The sequence below is a fragment of the Procambarus clarkii genome, chromosome 49 (assembly GCF_040958095.1).
Source record: "Procambarus clarkii isolate CNS0578487 chromosome 49, FALCON_Pclarkii_2.0, whole genome shotgun sequence".
Classification (NCBI taxonomy): domain Eukaryota; kingdom Metazoa; phylum Arthropoda; class Malacostraca; order Decapoda; family Cambaridae; genus Procambarus; species Procambarus clarkii.
Window position 1 is genome coordinate 29,690,006 of NC_091198.1, and position 15,214 is coordinate 29,705,219.

Sequence of the window (15,214 nt, forward strand, 5' to 3'; positions counted from 1 at the left end):
AATCGCGGACCTGTGATGTTTATACAGTGTTCTCTGATTGTGCCTATGGCACCTCTGCTCTTCATTGGTTCTATTCTACATTTTCTTCCATGTCGTTCACTCCAGTACGTTGTTATTTTACTGTGTAGATTTGGTACTTGGCCCTCCAGTATCTTCCAGGTGTATATTATTTGATATCTCTCTCGTCTTCTTTCTAGTGAGTACATCCTAGTGAGTTTCTAGTTCAGTACCCTGAAGCCATCAACACTGCCACTCTTTAGGTATACACTCTCATAAATATTATCAAGCAGTATTCTCCTCCGCGACAGCAGCTTGACAATTTAAATGCGACCTGAACTTAATCTAATTAATTTCAAGAACATATGTAAATGAAGCAGAATAAAACAATGGGGCAATACTCATAAAAGGTGATGAAAGACACATTCGCAACAAAACAGAATTTATTAAACAAACTTACTCACTAATACACGATAATTCACGTTACATTAACTCGAGAGTGTGACTGCAACAGCTAAGCTATACCTGGGGCAGAAGGACGCGGTCCCACCACTCTGGTAAACGCGAGATCTCAGTCATGCATGGACAAAAGGTACAAAATGAACTAACTGAACACTTAAGAACACTGACTCAATTGTTATTCAATTGTTGTGTTACTCAATTGTTGTGTTATTCCATCATTGTGATTGCAGTTGCAATTAATAATGATGGATAACACAACAATAATCAAGACAACTTCTCTTCCTATTTCACTTGTCACTTGAACTGCAATAATCAAATAATTATGCTGAAACTTATCACTTGAACTGCAACAATCAATTAATTATGATAACACTTGTCACTTGGACTGCCACAATCAATTAATTATGATAACACTTGTCACTTGGACTGCCACAATCAATTAATTATGATAACACTTGTCACTTGGACTGCCACAATCAATTAATTATGATAACACTTGTCACTTGGACTGCCACAATCAATTAATTATGATAACACTTGTCACTTGGACTGCCACAATCAATTAATTATGATAACACTTGTCACTTGGACTGCCACAATCAATAAATCATGCTAACACTTGACGGCGACACACAAGTACAACACTGTAATGTAACAAAACACAATAGTCCATATATGAGAAAATGTATCATAAGTGTCACCTTGACACAAAACTGAATGAAATACTCACCCAATGGTGGCTGGTAAATATTACGTTTCACACACAATCCGTAATACCAATTCGATAACAATACCGCACTACTAAAATGCACACAAGTATTGCATATATTAAGTGTGGTGTATGTAACACTTTTTCCAGTGGCAGTGAACGGATACAGTACCACACAGACTGCTGTACCGACACCTGTCCTGTTGCTTCCTTGACCAATCTACCTCTCACCTGTACCGGGTGACAACGAGATCAATCCAGGTCAGACCATGCAGAGATCCTTTACTGCGAGAGGCCACTCAGTAAAACATCAAAACTATTGGGACCGACTTAAATGCCTAAACTATATTCTCTAGAGCGCAGGCGGGAGAGATACATAATAATTTACACGTGGAAAATATTAGAGGTGCTGGTTCCAACCCTGCATAAAGAAATAACAAAAAAAAGAGACCAGACGGCATGGTAGGATGTGCAGAATACCCCCGCTGAAAAACAAAGGTACAGTAGTTATGCTGAGAAAGAATTCTATCAACATCAGAGGCTCGAGACTGTTCCATACGCTTCCAATACACATAAGGAGCATAATTGTTTGAACCCTCGCATTGTTCAAGAAGAAACTTAATAAACACCTCTAAAGGATATCTGATCAACCAGGCTATGATTCAAATGTCCGGCTACGAGAAGCCGCGTCCAGCAGCCTGGTTGACCAGTCCAGGACCCAGTAGGCCTGGTCGAAGACCGGACCGCGGGGACATTGAGCTCCGAAATCATTTCAAGGTAACGTTAAGGCCGGCCTGTCATTCACAACACACATACATGGATTGATGGACTGTAGTCGCTCCGAAGTAATACTGTAGCAATGACAGGACGTGGTGGCATGTGAGTAACACAGTTGACCCAGGGTGTCAATCACGACAGTTTCCTCCAAGTGGAGAGGGGCCATGACGTCACGACTACCTCATGGCTGAGGCCCACGTCCACTGGATGGTTGGCCTCCTCTCTCCCTTCCCTGACTGCAAGCATGAAAAGTTTCCTCTGACTATTTGTCGAGGGTAAAATCCTGAGGAGGATGTATATATCCAACTTCTCCTCGCTGTAATTAACAAACGACTAGATATGTACGGGCCCTTGCAATACCCCTGGTCTTCGTATGCCATGAGCTCAGTGCCTAATATCCAACAAGGTATACTTGAGTCTTGAATTAACAAAACTCAACTTTGTGCACACACTCTGTGCACTCCTAAAACATTCTCGAAAATTCAACTGTCACTGCAGCCCGTCCTCCAAACAAAGTCCCAAAAGTGATTCCATCCTCCCGCCAAACTCCCTGTTTATGAATGAAAAGCGGTTTACAAACGACTCACAACTGATGACGTTCGAACACTTCCGGAACAAGTGCTTCACTGACGAAATGTGTTCGAAACACAACACTATAAACAGCCCGTCCTCCAAACAAAGATCCAAAAGTGATTCCATGCACAGCCCGTCTTCCAAACAAAGATCCAAAAGTGATTCCATGCACCAGCCAAACCCCTTGTTTAGGAATGAAAAGTGGTTTACACACGACTCACAACTGCTGGCGTTCGAACATATCCGGAACAAGTGCTTCACTGACGAATTTTGTTCGAACCACAACGCTGTAAATGCTTCACCCACGTACTACAAATACAAATAATCGCCAGCAGAACCTAAACACCTAACCTAACCTATTCTATGCCTATATATACACAATATACTAATATCTTATAATATTAATTTATACTTGCGAAAATTCCCGTTTTGAATGAACAGCATGTTAAAATTTATGAATGCGTCTGTGGGGTTGACCGCTGGATGTAATGGACTTGAGTCGAGGACGGGTTGACCTTCAAGGTTCAGAGGAGTTCCTGGACCTCGAGGGGGGAGAAGGTTTAGATTTGCTCCCGGATCTCGAAGGGGAGAAAGTTCAGATGTGCTCCTGGACCTCGAGGGGGAGAAAATTCATAGGTGATGTGATCCTGGACCTTGAGGGGAAGAAGGTTTAGATGTGCTCCTGGACCTCCAGGAAGGTAGAGGGAGCGTAGCCGTAGGTGTTCTTGACAAGCTCCATCACAAGCCACCAACTCTCGTCTCTGTCCAAAAGATATTCAATGTTAGGGTTCTGTAGTTCTCTGTTCGAAGGGTTTATACTACACTACTTCTTTGTTCTATTGTATTAATGTTCAGGACTACTGTTCCTGGTGTGTACTATTGTATTAGTGATCTGTACTACACTGTTCCTGCTGTGTACTCACCTAATTGTGCTTGCGGGGGTTGAGCTCTGGCTCTTTGGTCGCGCCTCTCAACCGTCAATCAACTAATGTACAGGTTCCTGAGCCTACTGGGCTCTAGCATATCTACATTTGACACTGTGTATGGAGTCAGCCTCCACCACATCACTTCCTAGTGCATTCCATTTACTAACTACTCTGACACTGAAAAAGTTCTTTATAATGTTTCTGCGTACAATTGTATTGGTGTTCAGTACTACCCTGTTACTGCTGTGTACTATTGTATTTGTGATCTGTTTTACACTGTTCCTGCTGTGTACTATTGTATTAGTGTTCTGTACTACACTGTTCAGGTTTTGTACTATTGTATTAGTGTTCTGTACAACTCGGTTCCTTCTGTGTACTATTGTATTAGTGCTCTGTACTACACTGTTCCTGCTGTGCACTATTGTATTAGTGTTCTGTTCTACACGGTTCCTGCTGTGTACTATTGTATTAGTGTTCTGTACTACACGGTTCCTGCTATCTACTATTGTATTAGTGTTCTGTATTACACTGTTCCTGCTATCTACTATTGTATTAGTGTTCTGTACTACACTGTTCGGGGTTTGTACTATTGTATTAGTGTTCTGTACAACACTGTTCCTGCTGTGTACAACTGTATTCTTGCTCTGTACTACACTGTACCTGCTGTGTATTATTGTATTAGTGCTCTGTACTACACTGTTCCTGCTGTGCACTATTGTATTAGTGTTCTGTTGTACACATATCGATACTTTGGTGACATGACGCAAGGCTAGCAGGACGTCGTGTACTTACTTGAGTCACAACAGTCGTCAGAGAGGGTTGTACTTTGTTTATCTTCTGGCAGTAGGAAGAACCCTAACTGTGTTCTCCTTCAAGAGGAGGGAATCAAGTAGGCGTTTATGTGTGAAGCCTGTTGGACGACTTCTCAGCCGTGCTCCTGACCTTATGTACTCAAGTCTGGAGCAGAAGAGCTGTGAGGCCGTCATAAAGAAACTTTGTTGGATGTCTTAGAGGACGACTTCTGGGAGCGCCACAGCTGAATGCCCTCGAGATACAAATTCTGCGGTAAGCTCATATAACAGATGTTACAGGGGTTGTGTTTGCTTGATCATGTGCCCAGATCATGGCAAGTGTTTATGTTTATAGGATATACATTTTTATTGTAGCAGTGAGCTAAAATTGAAGGTTACAGATAAGAGAACGTGCTGGAGGGAAGAGTGGTACATCTTCCATCGCCGAATGTCAAGTGGTGCCTGAGTGGGGGAGCCCCATAGCCTCGCGTCAGGGTTGGTGGCCCCAGCGATGTGTCAAGACATGTACCCAGAGTGGACTCACCGAGGATGGGGAGGACCATCGCAGCGCTGCATTAGTGTTTATAAAGATGGAGGAGTTTTATTTTCTGTGAATACATTTAATTACGTTTTATTAGGAAAACATTTATTATGGCATGGTGGTGGTGGATTTACAGGTTTGTTTGGGAGAACTGCAACGTTTGTGTGGAAGAAGTTAGTGAGAGTACTTCGTACCAGAGGAGGAATATGAGCATAACTGCAAGGTAGTGCAAGACTACAAGTTGAGGAGTGCAACTCCAGAAACATAATGAATTCTCGAGTAGTGTGGGAAGCTACACGTCGTTTGTGCGAAGCGTTTGGAGAGAGCTTCACTGACGTTTAAGGAGGACTTCATGTGCAGCTGATTGGAGGAACTGCAGGAGTTCCTTACATTATATTTTGAGGGCCCAGATTGATGATTGTAGTTGGGGACCTCGAGTAATGGAACAGAGGATCATATGGACCTTGATGTTAAAGGGAATGCTTGATTGCGTTTTGGCATGAAAGGCTCAGTGCAAGGTGAGAGATTGATTTTTTGTAAAGTAGGAAATATGTGAATATTTTTATTGTGCCATGTATAAAAATATTTACAGCCTAAAGCCTATTTACAGCCTATTCACAGTCTCCGTGGTGTAGTGGTAAGACACTCGCCTGGCGTTCCGCGAGCGCTATGTCATGGGTTCGTATCCTGGCCGGGGAGGATTTACTGGGCGCAAATCCTTAACTGTAGCCTCTGTTTAACGTAACAGTAAAATGTGTACTTGGATGAAAAAACGATTCTTCGCGGCAGGGGATCGTATTCCAGGGACTTGCCCGAAACCTACGCGTACTAGTGGCTCTACAAGAATCTAACAACTCTTGTATATATCTCAAAAAAAAAAAAAAAAAAAAATAAAGCAATGAAGGGAGCTGAAGATTGAAGACTGAAGTTTAAGCAGCAGCCTGATACAGTTATAGGATGGAGCCATAAGGAAATATTGGCAGTGTGAGCCGTACCCCTGAATAAAAAGGTGACGCTGAACCCCCACTCCCAGAACCAGACGCTTGCCAGGGTGATCTCCCACATAACTGCAAGCACTCCAGTGTCCATTGCTGGTCGACGGACGGTAGCGGGAGTGTGGCTGCCGAGGTCGGCTGTTTGTTCTGTCAGGGAGTGGTTGGGGTCTCTGTTCGACGGTAAGCGAATATCAAGGTTGGTCTAATAACCAAGTTTCATTGTATAAAAACCTCCCCCCCCCCACCTTCTGATAGAACAACTGGCCGACCCCTCACAGTGTTCAAGAGAGAACTGGATAAGCACCTCCAAGGGATACCTGATCAACCAGGCTGTGACTCGTACGTTAGGCTGCGAGCAGCCGCGTCTAACAGCCTGGTTGATCAGTCCGGCAACCAGGAGGCCTGGTCGACGACCGGGCCGCGGGGAGCTAAGCCCCGGAAGCACCTCAAGGTAAGGTAGGTAAAGTAATGTACATCTGTTACTGCTGTGTACTACACTGTTAATGTACTCTACAACTGTTACTGCAGTGTATTACACTGGTAATGTAAAGTACTACTGTTACTGCTGTGTACTACACTGGTAATGTACTGTACTACTGTTACTGCTGTGTACTACACTGTTATGTCTGCGTAATACACAGTTAATGAGGTGTACTACTCTTTATATTCTGTTTATTACACTGTAATAAAGTATAGACTTTGCTAAACTGTTAGTGGTATGGTCTGGGGTCTGACAGCTGATTGGACACAGCTTCGGATTCATAGTCCTGAGGTTCCGGGTTCGATCCCCGGCGATCGAGGAAACAAATAGGCAGAATTTCTTTCACCCTGATGCTCCTGTTACATAGCAGTAAATAGGTACCTTGGAGTTAGACAGCTGCTACGGGCTGCTCCCTGGGAGGGGGGGGGGGGCAGGACCTACATCGCAGAGCCGTAGTACCAGCATAAAGATGTTGGAGTGAGGATTTTATTTTCTGTGAATATATTTAATTATGTTTTGTTAGAAAAATATTTTTATTGGCATGGTAATGGAATTGTAGGTTTGTTTGGGAAGGAGTTTGTGGAGAAACTTTGAGGTTAGAGAAGAAGTTAATGGAGGAACTTGGAGGCGGGAGAAAAAGTGTGTGCTGAACTGTGTGGTAGAGCAGAACTACATGGTGAGGAGTTGATTTCAAGCAGTATAGAAGAACTACATGTGTCTCTGTGGAATCAGTGGTGAAACGTCACTGCTGACGAATTAGAACTCTGTTGTGCAGCAGATTGGGAGAACTGAAGGAGTGCCTTTCCTGATATTTTGGAGAACCTAGGATATATATTGATGTTGAGCCTCTAGAAGCAGAACAGAGGATCTTGGTGGACATATAATTGTATAAGGGGAGTGCTTGAATGCTTATTGGCATGTAACATGCAGTGTAAGGGGAGAGATGGATTTCTTCATTTGTTGGGGAATACCTATGTAGAAAAACACCATATTTCTGGTATTTCAGCCCCAAGCTGAATTTCATATACTTTTAGGGCTGAGGACACAGTATTGTTGTGACAGGATTTCAGCCCCAAGTAGTGAGGGAGTAGTAAGTGGTAAGCCAAGAGTTGGGCAGCCACTTGATATGGACAGTTGGTGAAGCCAGGATATGATATTGGAATGCTACCGGGTTGTAGCAGGTTAGAGTGTTGTAGGAAAATGTTATATTTTTTGTCATGTATTGTGTATCTTTTCTTTATATATTAAATGTATATGTTAGCTGGTTTTTGCTCTTGTCCGGGTGAGGTTCCCCAGAAAGTGGGAGAGAGAGAGAGAGAGAGAGAGAGAGAGAGAGAGAGAGAGAGAGAGAGAGAGAGAGAGAGAGAGAGAGAGAGAGAGAGAGAGACAGAGAGAGAGAGAGAGAGAGAGAGAGAGAGAGAGAGAGAGAGAGAGAGAGAGAGAGAGAGAGAGAGAGAGAGAGAGAGAGAGAGAGAGAGAGAGAGAGAGAGAGAGAGAGAGAGAGAGAGACGTCATGACTACGGACACGGTGGCAGAAGATACTAATTCCCGGAAGGGAGATGTAGGAGATCATTTCAAACAAGGAGAGAGTGGGGAGTCACGGCGGCTCGAGAAGGGTGTGTACCCAAGACAACGACTCCAGTGTTCGAGCCGCACCCCAAAATATGTGATGCTGAACCCCTCTCCAAGATCAAGAGGCATACAGGGCGATCTTCTAGGTAAATTACAAGCACTCCAGTGTCCATTGCTGGTTGACCTACGGTAGTGGGAGTGTGGCTGCTGAGGTCAGTTGTTTGTTCCGCCAGGGAGTGGGGACACTGTCCACCTGTACGCAAATAAAATTCTGGTGCAACAGCCAGAGCTCTCTTTTGGAGGTTTATGTCTCAAAAGTCACAACTCCCCCTCAGGGCAGAGCAGTATTTACCTAGTTGTGCTTGCGGGAGTTGAGTTTTGTTCTTTTGGCCCGCCTCTCAACTCTCAATCATCTCTTACTAACTACTAACTATTTCCCCCCCCCCCCCCCCACACACACACACACACAGTAAGATGACAAAATTATGAGAAGGATTAAAACAGAAGAGGACTGTTTGAGGCTTCAAGAAGACCTAGACAAGCTGAAGGAATGGTCGAACAAATGGTTGTTAGAGTTTAACCCAACCAAATGTAATGTAATGAAGATAGGTGTAGGGAGCAGGAGGCCAGATACAAGGTATCATCTGGGAGAGGAAATTCTTCAGGAGTCAGAGAAAGAAAAAGACTTGGGGGTTGATATCACGCCAGACCTGTCTCCTGCAGCACATATCAAGAGGATAATATCAGCGGCATATGGCAGGCTGGCCAACATACGAACGGCATTCAGAAACTTGTGTAAAGAATCATTCAGAACTTTATATACCACATATGTCAGGCCAATCCTGGAGTATGCAGCCCTGGCATGGAGTCCATATCTAGTCAAGGATAAGACTAAACTGGAAAAGGTTCAAAGGTTTGCCACCAGTCTAGTACCCGAGCTGAGAGGTATGAGCTACGAGGAGAGACTACGGGAATTAAACCTCACTTCGCTGGAAGACAGAAGAGTTAGCGGGGGATATGATCACCACATTCAAGATTCTGAAGGGAATTGATAGGTAGATAAAGACAGGCTATTTAACACAAGGGGCACGCGCACAAGGGTACACAGGTGGAAACTGAGTGCCCAAATGAGCCCCAGAGATATTAGAAAGAACTTTTTTAGTGTCAGAGTGGTTGACAAATGGATTGCATTAGGAAGTGATGTGGTGGAGGCTGACTCCATACACAGTTTCAAGTGTCGATATGATAGAGCCCAATAGGCTCAGGAATCTGTACACCTGTTGATTGACAGTTGAGAGGCGGGCCGAAAGAGCCAGAGCTCAACCCCCGCAAACACAACTAGGTAAGTACAACTAGTTGAGTACACACACACACACACACACACACACACACACACACACACACACACACACACACACACACACACACACACACACACACACACACACACACAGGAAGCAGTTTATAACAGCTGTCTAACTCCCAGGACCTAATTTACTGCTAGGTAACAGGTGCATCAGGGTGAAAGAAACTCCACCCATTTTGTTTCTGCCATCACCGGGGATCAAACCCGGACCCTAGGATTATGAGTCCAGAGCGCTGTCTACTCAGCTATCAGGCTCCATGTGTATGTGTATGTGTGTGTGTGTGTATTCACCTAGTTGTGCTTGCGGGGGTTGAGCTCTATTCTTTCGGCCCGCCTCTCAACTGTCAATCAACTGTTTATAAGGACTATTTTTTTCCACACTACACACACACACCCCAGGAAGCAGCCCGTGACAGCTGACTAACTCCCAGGTACCTATTTACTGTTAGGTAACAGGAGCATTAGGGTGAAAGAAACTCTGCCCCATTGTTTCTCGCCAGCGCCCGGGATCGAACCCGAGACCACAGGATCACGCATATAGCGTGCTGTCCGTTCAGCCACCGGCCCCCGAGGGTGTGTGTGTATGTGTGTGTGTGTGTGTGTGTGTGTGTGTGTGTGTGTGTGTGTGTGTGTATGTGTGTGTGTGTGTGTGTGTGTGTGAAGAGATCGGCAGTATATGTACTTGGAGAGTGTGAGGGAGTATATGGGAGAGATTGGGAGGATATGTGACAAGCAGTGTGTGGGGGGGGGGGGGGGGGGAGGTGTGTGTACAGATACGGGTAATATGTGTAGATTCTTTCATTGATGAAGGTTGTATCTAGTGATAATGGTGTTAGCGATATGGCGAGAGTGGGAAGGTGTGTGTTAAGGGGCTTATATGGAGGGTGTGTAATAAAAAGTTCAGGTAGGTATATGTGGCCAGAGATGGAGAGGTTGTGAGTGTAGTGAGATGGTAAGCTGTTTCTGAGGGGTGATTGGGATGGAATGTGTGTTGGGAGATGGGGAGAGCGTGCATGGGTGGACCTGCACTCAACTATCACCTGTGGCTCCTTGTAGCTGTTTGCACGCAACAACGGCCACACCCTGGTAAACCGCCTCGTCTGACGGGCAAAACCAGGTGAGGGTAGACGATGGTCTGAAACCCTCAGTGAGTAACAACATGTCTACCTATGCCTGGGAAGACTGGACCCGGCGGACTGTACAGAGGAAACCACCAGAATGGATCAAAAGGCAGGAAGGCGGACCCAGCAAAGCGTTGTGGAGCCCAACTAGGGCGCAGTGATACACCGAGAACACAACTTGCCGTCTTCTGCATCCTAACCTGCCATCTCCTGCCATCACAACTTATCTTGCTGCTGCTGGACACAAATAGGCTGGGATGAGAGAGTGAGGTTGACTATTTAGGCAGCTCTTCCTCACTTTCTTCTAAGTCATGCACACGTCATGACTTTAACGCATACCGCACAACCTTAAGTCCTGTGGTGATGGGCGACTGGTGAAGAAGGTGTGGGTACACTGGAAGCTGAAGTCACACACCTGTACACATGTGGCTCAGGGCATAGTGTCACTCTCTACTGTACCGAGGCAACAGCAGAGTTCGGCAGCCACCTGGGTGTCTGAGTAGCCCTCTTCAGGACACACTCTGCTCACCTCCAAGGAAGAAGCAGTTAGGAACGGTACCTACCTGCTACATAGCCTACCTACATAGCTACATAGCTACATAGGTACCTACATAGCCTGCTTCAATTCACCCTGGCTAGCAAGCCGCGGCTGGTGGGGATCATCAAAAGCTTTCTAACAAATACAAAAAAAAGTGAGAGTGATCAATCTGGGTACTCGGAACGTTGGAACTGTGCTGGATAACACCATCGCCGGGAAGATCTTGGCACGTATTCTGCTCAACCGACTCCTTCAGCACCTTGAGCAGGGGCTCCTATCTGACTCCTTCAGCACCTTGAGCAGGGTCTCCTATCTGACTCCTTCAGCACCTTGAGCAGGGTCTCCTATCTGACTCCTTCAGCACCTTGAGCAGGGTCTCCTATCTGACTCCTTCAGCACCTTGAGCAGGGTCTCCTATCTGACTCCTTCAGCACCTTGAGCAGGGTCTCCTATCTGACTCCTTCAGCACCTTGAGCAGGGTCTCCTATCTGAAAACTTAAGCAGCTTCTGCGCCGAACCTGGAACTGTCGATACGATATTTGTTGCATGACAGCTCCAAGGAAAAATGAGTGTGTGTGTGTACTCACCTAGTTGTACTCACCTAGTTGTGCTTGCGGGGGTTGAGCTCTGGCTCTTTGGTCCCGCCTCTCAACCGTCAATCAACAGGTGTACAGGTTCCTGAGCCTACTGGGCTCTATCATATCTACACTTCAAACTGTGTATGGAGTCAGCCTCCACCACATCACTTCCTAATGCATTCCATTTGTCAACCACTCTGACACTAAAAAAGTTCTTTCTAATAACTCTGTGGCTCATTTGGGCACTCAGTTTCCACCTGTGTCCCCTAGTGCGTGTTCCCCTTGTGTTAAATAGCCTATCTTTATCAACCCTGTCGATTCCCTTGAGAATCTTGAATGTGGTGATCATGTCCCCCCCTAACTCTTCTGTCTTCCAACGAAGTGAGGTTCAATTCCCGTAGTCTCTCCTCGTAGCTCATACCTCTCAGCTCGGGTACTAGTCTGGTGGCAAACCTTTGAACCTTTTCCAGTTTACTCTTATGCTTGACTAGATATGGACTCCATGCTGGAGCCGCATACTCCAGGATTGGTCTGACATATGTGGTATATAATGTTCTGAAAGATTCCTTACACAAGTTTCTAAAGGCCGTTCTTATGTTAGCCAACCTGGCATATGCTGCCGATGTTATCCTCTTGATATGAGCTTCAGGAGACAGGTCTGGCGTGATATCAACCCCCAGGTCTTTCTCTCTCTCTGACTTTTGAAGTATTTCATCTCCCAAGTGATACCTTGTATCTGGTCTCCTGCTTCCTACTCCTATCTTCATTACATTACATTTGCTTGGGTTAAACTCTAACATCCATTTGTTCGACCATTCCTGCAGCTTGTCCAGGTCTTCTTGAAGCCTCAAGCTGTCCTCCTCTGTCTTAATCCTTCTCATAATTTTGGCGTCGTCAGCAAACATTGAGAGGAATGAGTCTATACCCTCTGGGAGATCATTTACTTATATCAGAAACAGGATAGGTCCAAGTACAGAGCCCTTTGGGACTCCACTGGTGACTTCACACCAGTCTGAGGTCTCACCCCCTCACTGTAACTCTCTGCTTCCTATTGTTTAGGTACTCCCTTATCCACTGGAGCGCCTTACCAGTTACTCCTGCCTGTTTTTCCACCTTATGCATCAACCTTTTATGGGGTACTGTGTCAAAGGCTTTCCGACAGTCCAAAAAAATGCAGTCCGCCCACCCTTCTCTTTCTTGTTTAATCTTTGTCACCTGATCGTAGAATTCTATCAAGCCTGTAAGGCAAGATTTACCCTCCCTGAACCCATGTTGATGGGTTGTCACGAAGTCTCTTCTCTCCAGATGTGTTACTAGGTTTTTTCTCACAATCTTCTCCATCACTTTGCATGGTATATAAGTTAAGGACACTGGCCTGTAGTTCACTGCCTCTTGTCTGTCACCCTTTTTGTATATTGGTACTACATTAGCAGTCTTCCATATTTCTGGTAGGTCCCCCGTTTCCAGTGACCTACTATACACTATGGTAAGCAAAGTGCTCCTGCACACTCTTTCAATACCCATGGCGAGATTCCATCCGGCCCAACAGTTTTTCTCACATCCAGTTCCAAATGGTGCTTCTTGACCTCATCTCTTGTAATTTCGAACCCTTCCAAGGTCGCCTGGTTTGCTGCCATCTCTCCTAGCGCCGTGACTTCTTGTTCTATTGTAAAGACCTCTTGGAACCTCTTGTTGAGTTCTCCACACACCTCTTTGTCATTCTCTGTGTACCTGTCCTCGCCCACCCTAAGTTTCATCACCTGTTCCTTCACTGTTGTCTTCCTCCTGATGTGACTGTGTAGTAGCTTTGGTTCGGTCTTGGCTTTATAAGCTATATCATTTTCATACCTTTTCTCAGCTTGATCTTCTCACACTGACATACTCGTTCCTGGTTCTCTGGTATCTCTCTCTACTTTCTGGTGTTCTGTTATTACGGAAGTTCCTCCATGCCCTTTTGTTCAGCTCCTTTGCTTTCATACATTCCCTATTAAACCACGGATTCTTCCTTTGCTTCTCTGTTTTTTCCTGTCGGGCTGGGACAAACCTGCTTACAGCCTTCTGACATTTTTGGGTGACATAGTCCATCATATCTTGTACGGACTTGGTTCCGAGTTCTGTGTCCCAATGTATATCCCATAGGAATTTATTCATTTCCTCATAGTTTCCCCTTTCGGTACGCCAGCCCTTTGGTTCCCAGTTCTTTTTTGGGGGTGATAACTCCCATCTCAACCAGGTACTCAAAGCTCAATACACTATGATCACTCATTCCCAAGGGGGCTTCCAACTTAACTTCCCTTATATCCGACTCATTTAGGGTAAATATCAGATCAAGCAAGGCTGGTTCGTCCCCTCCTCTCTTTCTTGTCGGTCCCTTGACGTGTTGACTTAGAAAGTTTCTTGTTGCCACATCCAGCAGCTTAGCTCTCCATTTGTCTGGGCCTCCATGTGGGTCTCTGTTCCCCCAATCTATCTTCCCATGGTTGAAGTCTCCCATGATTAGAAGTCTGGATCCGTTCCTGCTAGCCACAGAAGCTGCTCTCTCTATTATATTGATGGTGGCCAAGTTGTTTCTATCATATTCCTGTCTGGGTCTTCTGTCATTCGGTGGGGGTTATATATGACTACTATTATAATTTTCTGTACTCCAGTTGCTATGGTGCCTGAAATGTAGTCACTGAAACCTTCACAGTTCTGAATTACCATCTCTTCGAAACTCCAACCTTCTCTTAGTAGCAAAGCTACACCACCTCCTCCTCTCCCTTCTCACTCTTTCCTCACTACATAGTAGCCCTGTGGAAACACTGCGTTTGTTATGATTTTCGTTAGCTTTGTTTCTGTGAGTGCTATTATGTCTGGGTTTTCTTCTAGTGCCCATTCTCCAAGTTCACTTGTTTTATTTGAAATCCCATCTATGTTAGTGTACATCGCCTTGAAGCTCACTGTCTTCTGTTCATTTTCATGTCCCTTTCTTGGCGAGCATTCTGCTGGTGTGGGAAGCTGTTCCGTGGGTGAGAGGATCTGGGAGGTGGTTTGCAGGGTCTCAGAGGATTTTGGGGTGGGGGGTGGGGGTTTATGGGAAGGGGGGACAGGTAGGGTGTGGGTTAAGGAGATAGGGGGGACATGGAGAATGCGGGGTGAGGGGGGAGGAGGGATAGGGAGGGTATGGGATGAAGGGGGAGGGGGGACAGGGGGGGGAAAGTGGGAGGGGGGCATGATGGGAATGGGGATGGGGTGTCAGGATCAGAATGGGGTGGGGGCAGGTAGGGTGAGGGGAAGGGAGGGTTTCTATGCAGAGGGGGGTGGTGGTGTTGCCCTCCCCTCTGGTGTTGCTGGGATGCTGGTTTTGGGTTCCCCTCTTGTCTCTGGGACTGTTGTGTTGGGGGCTGTGATTTCCTGGTTTGCTCCTCTCTCCCTGCGCTTCCTCCTTGCCTCTGCTGCCCTGGCTCTCTCCTCCTTCGTCCTGTCCCTCTGCAGGAATACTTTTTTGTATCCCTCCACATGCTGCAGACGACTCTTCCTTTCAAGAATATCCTCCTTCGTGGTTTCGTTTGTAAACACTACCTTTACAAGTCGGTTTCTGTCCTTGTTGTACCAGCCCAACCTGAAAATCTTCTCAGTGTTATGTACAGCCCCTTCCATCTGTAACCCCTTCAGTAGCCCATGTACTGCCTCTCTATCCTTGCCATTCCATTCTTGCCTGTTGGATCCTTCTTGTTCTTTGATGCCTACAACTACCACTGATCTTTTTCTCTCCAGCAGTTGAGTGGTGCACCTTGCTGCTTCCTGT

General features: G+C 45.7%; 1 protein-coding gene across 1 annotated transcript in view; it reads right to left on the reverse strand.

Annotated features, from left to right (window-relative positions):
• Nucleotides 1-422: 422 nt before the first annotated feature.
• LOC123763248 (tyrosine-protein kinase HCK) overlaps nt 423-15,214 on the reverse strand; it is a 172,172-nt gene continuing 157,380 nt past the window's right edge. Inside the window, exon 4 of the mRNA XM_045750359.2 lies at nt 423-3,279. Coding sequence (XP_045606315.1) covers nt 3,189-3,279 — 91 coding nt within the window. The 3' untranslated portion in view covers nt 423-3,188. The remainder of the gene's footprint in view (nt 3,280-15,214) is intronic.